The sequence below is a fragment of the Aristolochia californica genome, unplaced genomic scaffold (genome assembly GCF_029961685.1).
Source record: "Aristolochia californica isolate CCGP_79_NKW_82.1479 unplaced genomic scaffold, dmAriCali1.0.hap1 SCAF_5, whole genome shotgun sequence".
In the NCBI taxonomy this organism is placed as follows: domain Eukaryota; kingdom Viridiplantae; phylum Streptophyta; class Magnoliopsida; order Piperales; family Aristolochiaceae; genus Aristolochia; species Aristolochia californica.
The window spans coordinates 6,646,687-6,657,069 of NW_027182214.1; the positions used below are offsets into that span (position 1 = coordinate 6,646,687).

Sequence of the window (10,383 nt, forward strand, 5' to 3'; positions counted from 1 at the left end):
TCCAAGAAACATTAAGACAATGGTCCCTCCAAACGTATTTCTACCCTGAAATATTTTTTAATTTTCTCATCACCTAAAGTGGAGATGAGAAAATATATGCAAAAATCGATCAAACTAATGTTAAAAAAAATTGATGTAGTGAAATAACTAGCTTCGGTTCAACCCAAGTGAACTTGATTTGACTGCCATTGACCTAGTATGATATCATCCAAAATTTAAAATAAAATAAAATAAAAAATTGACCAGGGAAGCTCTCTTCCTACTATCTAGTTTTAAGTAGTAGGGAGGTGAAGGCTAGGGGTGGCATCAAGCCAAGCCAAGCTCGAACCTGCATATGTTCGAGCTTGGCTTGATCTGAATACTTTGAACTCGAGCTCAGCCTCGAGCCTAAAATTGGAATCGAGCTCCAACCAACATTTAAAACTATAAAAAATATAAAAAAATAAAAAAATATTGTGATGAAATTAGTACCATTGAATTGCAAGCTATTGTAGAATGTGTCCAAGAGTTTGCAATGGAGCATACTAATGTATAGTTACCAACTTAATAGACCTAAAAGAAAGAACAAACACCTCCACCAATAGTATTTATTCATTGGTGAACAACAACATTAGATGTTGAGGGATAAAAAAGGGTTGAATGATCGATCGTATTTGAGGTAAATAAGAACAGCTATCAACTAACTAAAGAGGGAATTGACGAGACCTATTAGAGTAAAGGGTATTTTTATAAAAAAAATTATGTTAACAAGTTGGCTCACAAACTAACAAGTCGAGCTTGAAAAATCTCGAGTTTTTATACTTAATGAGACTTATTTCTAGTTTGAGCTTGAGCCAAGCTCAAGAAAAACTGAATTGAGCCAAGATTTTTTCGAGCCAAGCTCGAACGGTTTCCGAGTCAATTTGGCTTGGTGCCACCCCTAAGTGGAGTGTTGCCCACCTCTTTTGCTTTTCATTGACTATTAGAAAATAACTAATCAAAACCGCCTTTTTAATATGAAAGTTTTTGAAATGGCGAGATATAAAATGCTTATGTGCTAGAAGTTCTACTTAGAAGCATCAAAATCATGTCTTGAATATACAAAGAAAACATAGATAAGAAAACTAGCTAACAACAATTAAGATATATCTCATTTTCCCTATTATCCAATGCATAAAGAATTCCAAAAAGAATAAGTGGAATAAAGGCTAGTAAGGCAGCAAAAAGGAGTTTTTTTCATAGTTATGCAACTCTAGTGATGAGGACTCCAAAGAGAGGGAGGTATATTAGAAATTTATTAATAAAATATTCTAATAGATTTAATTTTTTAAGATATTTTTTATTTTATTTTTTTATTAATAAGTAAAGAAAGATTTTAAATTGTTTGAATTAATAATTATTAAAAATAATAATTATATTTATTTATTTAATTAAATATATCAAAATAAAATACATTACCAATTTTAATTTTTATAATGTGCAAATGCTTATTCAACTTGTTACTTCTTAATATCAAAATTCTCTCTTAAAATATTAATTAAATACAATATTAAAAACCATAAATTTATTTAAATAAAAAGAGGGTATTTTACTATACAAAATTACTTTGATAGATATAATTTTATAAAAAAGTTTTATTTAAATAAACTAAAATATATTTTAACAATTTTAAATTAATGAATAATCCAAAAAAATATTTTTTTAAAAAAATTAAATTAAAACGATTAAAAAATCCTAACTTTTATATTATCCAAATTTTAATCAAATTTTTACTTTAAAATAACTAAATTCTCACTTTAAAAATAGTCATTAAAAATAAGGAATTTGTAAAAAATAAAAATAAAAATATTTAACGAGCCCTTATTTTTATAACTTCAAAATTTTACTTTAAAATATCTAAATTCCCACTCTTAAAATAGTTATTAAAAATAAGGAATTTATCTAATAAAAAGAGTATTTAATTATATAAAATTAATTTATTAGATTTAAATTTTATTTTTGATAGTTTGATTTGTTTAAAATAAAATAATTTTAACATGTTTTAAATTAATAAATAATTTTAACATGTTTTTTAATTTATTAATATTTTTTAAAAAATAATTAGTTATTTAAATTAATTTATCAAAATAAATGATAAAAATTACTTAATTATATAATATCCGTATTGTTAATTTTTTAATAGCTTCTCTACCCTCTGTTACCAAAACATCAAATCAAATAGAAAACTACCAATTTCGTTTACATATTTTAACATCAAGTAGGAAACTACCAAAGCAATGGTGATCAATTTGGAAAGCAGGGTTTCTTAGATTTTTATCAGACAAAGAAATTAGATAAACGGTAAATTTTTTTTTGCGTCTTTATAAAGGAATCAGTTCTTCTATGATGTTTCTTAAGAAAAAATTTAGAGCGAGAGCAGAGAAAGAGAAGCGAGAGAGAAGCCATGGGAAAGAGGAAGCCGAAGATGAAGAAGATTGAGAATCGTCAAGCTCTGCAAGTCACCTTCTCGAAGCGGAAGAAGGGACTGTTCAAGAAAGTTGATCAACTCTCCATTCTAACCGGCGCTTCAGTCCTCGTTGTTGCCTTCTCTCCCGCCGGCAGGCCCTTTGTCTTCGGAGACGAGGGTTTGATGCAGCACTACTTCGAAGGCGAGACAAACTTCCCAAAGTCGATGGAAGACGAAGAGCATTTGTCCTTGGACAACATCGACTTGGAGCAATGCAGCATTGATGAGCTCGAGCTTTTGGTCGCCAATCTAGAGGAGGAAGAAGCCAATATACTGGAGCTCGCGGATGAATTGAATGCGACAAAGCTGGCCTCTGGGCATCAGTTGACGTTCCCGACGTTGGAGGCTGCACCTGCTGCTATAATTGACGGAGTGGAGGTTACACAACTGCACGACGATCTTGAGATATTTCTTATGGAGACCGAAGAAGAAGGAAATACCTCGTCCGAGATTTCGTCAGCATCAGAATATTTCTTTAATGATTTGCGGCCACTGGATGCCTCTGACTACTACCTGGGCTTCTATGCCTGATCCTGGGGTTGGGTTTTTTTAATTTTTATATTATTTGATTGCTCACCATTTCTGGGTTCTCACACTGTATTTCTGTGTTTGACACATTTGGTTTTTTATTCTGTAGAGAGATGATTATACCTTATTCTAATTAATTACTTAACTCTCAAAACTCTCTTTTGGATTGAATAATAATTCTTGCTTAGTTTACTTCGTACCGTATTTACTTCATGGTGGCTTGTGTATTGGTTTCTGTGAATCTCTTGCCCGTCTGGAGACTAGAAGAGATGTAAATTAGTTTTTTTCTTAAATCAAAGGTAGTAGACGATTATTAACCCTTAAATTCTGGTTCTAGGATTGAATGATTACTTGGGTTCAAGTCATTTTGATGTGGACTTGGATCCGTTCATAACATGGTATTAGAGTGGCGTGTTTGTTTTGTTGGACTTAGTTTGTTCCATGTTCAGTTTTTACCTTATTTATGTTGCCTTTGTTTTAGGGTTGTTGTCTATCTGTTTAGACGGGGCTGTGAGGGGTTTTTCAAGTAAATTATCCCATATTTCCAAAGGCTAGGAGAAATCCTGTGATGATTAATTGGGAAATGACATCCTAATCTTGGCTAGTCTTTTTGTGATAGACTTGAACCCTTATTATATTATTTTTGGGATAAATTGCGCTGTCACTAGGAGGAATACTAAATGTAGTATTCATTAAAATAAATCCAACACTAGCAAATAAGAAGTCACTTGCAGGAGGATTTTTTTGGTTTGTCTCTTTTCATTTTATATGTTATTGAATGCTTAGGTGTGTGTAGTTTCACTTTCAAAATAATTTCCTATCATTGAAAGCAAAATATTTTTTGCTTTCTTGACTCTTTATTACTAAAACCAAAAAAAGAGTAGGATGGCGATTTTTTTTTTTTCACTTCAAAGGTAGAAAAGGTTGTTTTAAAAGTTTATTCACAGTGCTTGCACTTGGTGGTCTATTCTAATGATTAATGAAGTATTTTTTTAGGAGTTTTATTTTTTTAAAGTATTTGTGTTGGGCATTCACATACTCAATTCAAAGAGTATCCGAACACTTGGATATCACATCTTTGTTTCCTTTTAAGGGCTTTTGTCAGCAACATATTTGCATGAACTAAATATGCTGTTGTCTTTGACCTTTGCAGTATTGATAAAAAGCTCTCTCAAAATACAACCAAATACAACCATTGTGTTGAGGAAATGCAATACAGTAAATCTTGCTATTAGAAAGCTTATTATCTGTATTATGAGTTATATATGCCCTATTTCTAACTGTTGTGGAAAGTTATTTAGGTAAGGGATTATACATTTAACCTGAGTTCTGAGTCACCCCTTCTGGAGGTTTCAAGTTTGCAATGGTGTTCTCCATGCAGATGGATTGATTTTGATTTTCAAGTGTTTTAAAATTCTTTTTCATTTCTATCTAAGAATACTTGTTTGAGTTTTCTTTTCTTTTCTTTTTCAAAATTTATAATGCATATCTGGTAAAAAAATTCACGTTCACTTGTTTTTAATGCAACTACGTTCACTTGTTGTCCAGCGAACCTACATTCACTTGTTATTTCTACTAATGTATTGTCATTTCCCAGGTTTACTAGCAGAAGTTATTTTGACTAGCTATTCAGTGAAGGAATCAGATTTGGAGAGATTCTGATAATTTTACACTCTGATAGTGGATATTTACTTCATTTAACTCCAGCAAAGATGAGTTTTGTTTTCCGAGGGACTAGAGCGGACCTAGAGAGTGGATTCATCCCAGAAAGGCGTGCTGTGGTACATTCTTGAAGTGATCAATTTTTGTTGATGAGTTCTTTTTTGTATATTTTGCACATGTAAGCTCATTTGGTTGAGCATGTCTCATTTATGTTCTAACATCCAACATGTGCATCCTTTAATGGCTTTTCTTGTCACAGGTACCATTTCCTTTCTCTCACTATCCTCACTTTTTTTTTTTCATTTTTTTATGGCCCCTTGGATTAATATCTTTTGCTTTTCTCCTTATGTGGGTTAAAAAATGATGGAGATGATCCCCCATTTATATCTCTTAACTCTAATCCTTGCTGAATCTGATTATTCCGGCAGCTCTGTTTCTGTTCATGATACTGAACTCACATCAGATGTCACCAAACTTTCTGGTATTCCTAGACTTTAATTAGTATTTTGTCTATAGAAACTGCTTTGCCTGCTAAGAAGATAATGCATCATTTTATATTATCTTCTAAGAAGATACATTTCTTTCTTTTTTGTAGCTTTGGTTGGTTTTGGGTGTTTTTCTTATGGCCACAAGCCTCATGATGTATGCAACTTGTCAACAACTTCAAGCCCAGGCCCAGGCTCATGCAGCAGCAGCCAGTGGTCACACCGAGTTACGGCTTCAAATGCCACCTTCTATTGCTTTTGCAATGAGAGGAAGATTGCAGGGCCTCAGACTCCAACTTGCATTACTTGATCATGAATTTGATGACTTGGAATGATGCATATGTTTTGCATCATAAATATTTTAAGAGATTTGGTGGAGAACTAGTGGCTATTACTTATTAGAAGTTTATGTTAGTTCATATCCGTTAACTGGAGGTATTTGGAAGCCTATATGGTTGAATTGCATCATTTACTTCATTGCAGATTTCGATGCTCTGAGAGCACTTGATAGTGATAATTCTCCTAGTGCTCCCTCAATGAGTGAGGAGGAGATTAATGTTCTTCCAGTTCACAAATACAAAATTCAGTCTAATCAGTCATCAAGTCCACAAAAGTAAGTTTCAAGTTCTTCAGTTATGGTCTTATGTTTGCTATATCAGTCTGTAATAATAGGTATTAAAATGTTGTTTATTTATATTTGATTGATCAGTCTATTGGTCTCTTCATGTTCTCTGTTCATGACCTTGGGTGTGATTTATTTGGTTTTGGACTAACAATGGAGAGCCATTTTTTTTCTTCATGGATGAGATGCTCTGATAAATTTTGAGGAACTAATGCAATATCTTTCTCTTCTACATTGAGGGATCATCACTTCAGCAGGCTTCTTCTTCTGCATCCATGACAGAGGTATCGTTGCTTCTTTATTTAGATGGGAGAGCCTTATCTACACAAATATCTATTATTTTAGTAATGTCAAAATTCTTACTGGTTTCCTTTTTCTTTTCTTTTTTTCTTCTTCTTTATTATGGCACATTGTCTTGCTTTTCGGTTTCTGTTTGTTGCTATGTCAACATGGTCATATTCCCTGCATTTGGCTCTTATTATGGTCACTTGGTGGATGTTCATATCGGTATTTTTGTTCAGACTTGGTGACTAAGACTATTCTTTCATATCTATAAGTGGATCTTCATGTACTGCCTAGGGTGATTGTCTCTCAGGATTATGTCAACATCATCATGTGATACCTCATCTTAGGGTGTGATTAAAAGGATACAGATGCAGGATAATACAGGAAGCTGTATTATCTGTACAGATGGATGGCTAGAAAAGTCTGTTAAATTTGTAAATTTCTTTGGTGGCAACTCCACTATTAAATGATTGATAAACTCTTAAAAACATTTTGATATCGTGAGGTCAGTGGTCCCTCTTGCCATTTTTTACCTTGGTGGTTTAAAGTCTTTTTATTGAGATGACATGCACAAATCTTAGGGAACTTGTTGCCTTGGGCATTCCAAGCTCCTGTCTATTTGTCCACTCTTCGATAGGTTTTTAATACTGCTTCCCTGTTCAAATTTATTTTCGCTCGTTGTTCCTCTCTGTGGTCCCAATCAACAAAGCAGGGGAAGTTGAAATTTCAATGGTGCAGCTAGGGTACAAGACCTATAGGCAATAGGGGAAATATGCTGCCATAGGACTATAGCACTCGTGTCTTAATACTTGACAGACTTCTGGTGTATTAGCCCAAGTATCAATGACGCACAAAAAATCCCTCTCATCCATATGGTTCCTTATGTTTCTTCATCTCAGTTCTTTCAGTTGTTGTTTATTTCTTTTATGCAGAGAAGACAGAACTCATCTAAGTTGGATGGGAGTACCAAAAATCCCGATGATGAGCTCGCTTGTAGTGTTTGCTTGGAACAAGTCAATGTTGGAGAGCTGATTCGTAGTCTTCCATGCCTGCATCAGGTTTTTCTAAAACTAGAACCAATTAGCTTTTTGGCTTAATGGAAATTTGTGTGGATGCCTATTTACATAGTTGCTTAAGTGTTCCACTGGATTTGTTGATTGGTTATTTAACTTCTACTGTCAAATGTGTTTCAGTTTCATGCAAACTGCATTGATCCGTGGTTGTGCCAACAGGGAACCTGCCCAGTCTGCAATTCAAAGCAGCATTTGGGTGGCAGGAAAATTCAGAGAGCGGAGTAGCAGGCTCATACATGGTTTAGTTCTTGCTTGCAACAAACTATTCACTCTCAGACGTTAGTCTTATGTGTTGGAGAACCTTTTGGTTGGTTGGAAGTAGTCAGTAAATACATGAAACCAAAGCATTTAAATACATGGATAGAGTTGTAGATTGACACAAATATGTAAAATTCCTTTTTCAACATGGGAAGGAAATCTAGGTTATAGCACTCAGTGTATCTAGTAGCAAGATTGACAGAAGTAGTTTTTAAGTGCGGATTTCTGGCATGTGTAGTTATGGATGATCGATCACAATCAGTGACTGATCTATCATTCCAATGCTAGACTAAAATTGTATATTTTATAAAGAATAAGAATTTCTCTCCAAGTACTTTAACATGTTTCTAAGTTATATGTATGATGATTCTAAACATGTCTATATGCAAATTATATCTTAAAGCTCCAATCTCACAAGTACTTAAGGAATAGGAATTATAATACTCTCTTACAAATATTGACCGAATTTAAACGTATGTCTTTGATGATTGAACTCGAGTCTTCTCGTTGTCTTCTTCCTTGTGGGTGTTTCTTCAAGAGATGTTCTTCAATTGAACTCCAGGTTTATATTTTGGCTTTGAAGCTTTAGACCTTGAGATGCTATTAAAGGTGAAGTATCTAAAATACTAGATTTGTAAGTTATTAGTTCAATTAAGTTTTTTTATCATAAAAAATAAGTGGGAGTCAACCTACGGTCAACAATAACCAATTATAGCAAGATCCAAACTTCCACCCCTTTAAGCATGTACGATGAAGTATATAGAGTTTGTTAGAACTAGGAATGCCAAAAGACATAAAAAAAATAGAAAATATTGCAAAATTTGGTTTTTTTTATGCTAAGGGTAAAATAAAAAATTTTGGCACAAAAATCTTTACAGAAAGCTTTAGTATTGCAGTAAAGGTTGATTCAATGCTTTGGCTCATATTTTACAGTTGCATACAAAGCTGCTTGGGTTGGATGATCAATCATTTCGCTCCAACAATTTTTTTTTTACTCATTGAGTCCCAATGATTGATTAGACAAATCCAAATGATCGATCATACTCTATAGTTAATTATCTACCATGTTTCATACCTCCTGCCTAGTAACATGATGGATGATCGAGCATGCACATAAAAGGATGATTGATCATGCTTTATAACTCTTGTCTTGTTGTATTTGGGATGATCAATCATTCACCATAAAAAGATGATCAATCATGCAATATGTTGGAAGTTTATTACTTTTTGGATGATAAATCACATGTTTAAGTCAATAATCGATCAAATACCTTTTGGTAGTGTATGCAATTAAGCTCTTAGCATGGGTAAGACCAAAACTAAGAAATTTATTATTTCTAAAGCATTTTATGATATTTTAAAATATGGTTTTAGATTTATTCTCTAATCCTCCAAAATATACTTTTAGATAATAATTTGAATTAGGGTGGATATCCTCTAATATAGTTAGAGTTCTTGAGATTGTCTATGAAACTTGGACTCTAAATCTTCAACTTGTTTCCTTTAAAATTCTTCTTCAATGCGACTTATTCATCCTTCAACATTTGAAGTCTTTTATGTTGATTTGATCAAATCAGCCTCATAGACCTTATGTGTCTCTCTTTAAGGCAGTGCACATTTCTTCATCTTGAAATGCTTAATTTACACTATCAACTCACTAACTTAAGTGTTGTTGTCATCAAAATCAAGGACTTGAGTCAACCGAGGTCACCTAACTCCCCTTTTTTTATGATGACAAAACTTACCATATAGAAAATGAAAGTTCTCTTACCTTTGTACATGCATGTTAATTTACTCATAAATTTATGCATGCATAGTATTTTTTTTTAATGTATTCCTTTTTAGTTTAAGCTTACTTCCCCTTATTTTGTTCTAGGTTTTTTTTCTCCCTTTTTTGTCATCCATAAAAATGATAAAGAGTACAAATAAAGGATAAATGATGACATAGGGACAGATAGATCTTTATTAATTGCGATATGTCTTTACCAGATAGGGTATCAATTTGATTTACAACTGTTGTTTTATTCATATTAAAAACATCAAAATGTACAAGGAATCAAAAAGAGAATACAAGTATAGTCAATCCTATGTCAAAAAGAGTTATACAATATGAACTAGGGCCTTGACACTACTCCTGAGATGGAAGTGGAGGTGAAGGTGGAGGTGTAATATGTTGAACACTACTATGATGATATTGAAGAACAAGTATGGAGGAGTCTTACATGACTCTCACAGACAAAAGTCTCACAAAGAAATAAGTAATATGGCATAGTCTAACATGAGTCTCATGGAAGGAAAACCCACATAAGTATTTTTATTTAGAGGAATTTCATTATTTTAGTCATCTATTTATGTTTTAGTTATTATTTTTTCTAGAACTTATCTTTATGATTTAGACTTTAGGTATAATTGAGACATTAATCTAATTCTACTTATTTCCACTATTATAAATAGAAGATCATTGTACTCAATTAATAAATCAAGTCAGTGAATTATTTTCTTCTCTAAAAATTCAACATGGTATCAGAGCAAGTTCACTAAATTGGTGTTACATCAATCTACAGAAATAATGTATTTCTCTCTTCCAATTTAGTTTTTAGTTCAGTTTAGATTTACCCATCAAAGAGTTTTTATTCATTGTCAAGTAGTTCCTAGGATGCATTGTCTTCATCTACATTTCTTTGCACCTCCTTCTTTTCCTTTTAAAAACACATATTTTTGTTCTTTTACTGCACAATCCGAGATTTATCCCTTTGTACAACATCAAGACTCCAAATAACCAGACAAAACTCCAACACTTGCTCAATTCTACTATACAATACGAGAACCATTTTTTGTCATTCTATTTTCAACTTGTTACCTATGATTGTATTTAATCTTTACCATTCTATTTTTGACCTCATGCAAAAACTTCATCTTTCATCATCAAAATATATGTTAGTTGCTTCAAGGGGAAGAATTCAGCAATTTTTCATTTGAATTTTT

The 10,383-nt window shown here is 32.6% G+C and overlaps 1 protein-coding gene and 1 pseudogene across 1 annotated transcript; both read left to right on the forward strand.

Moving 5' to 3' along the window:
• The first annotated feature begins 2,422 nt into the window (after positions 1-2,422).
• LOC137965192 (agamous-like MADS-box protein AGL29) lies at positions 2,423-3,016 on the forward strand. Its single transcript, XM_068811563.1, has one exon. It carries the CDS (start codon positions 2,423-2,425, stop codon positions 3,014-3,016), a length of 594 nt encoding a protein of 197 aa, XP_068667664.1.
• A 1,709-nt stretch (positions 3,017-4,725) lies between these two features.
• On the forward strand, positions 4,726-7,428 carry LOC137965037 (E3 ubiquitin-protein ligase SDIR1-like; annotated as a pseudogene).
• The last annotated feature ends 2,955 nt before the right edge of the window (positions 7,429-10,383 follow it).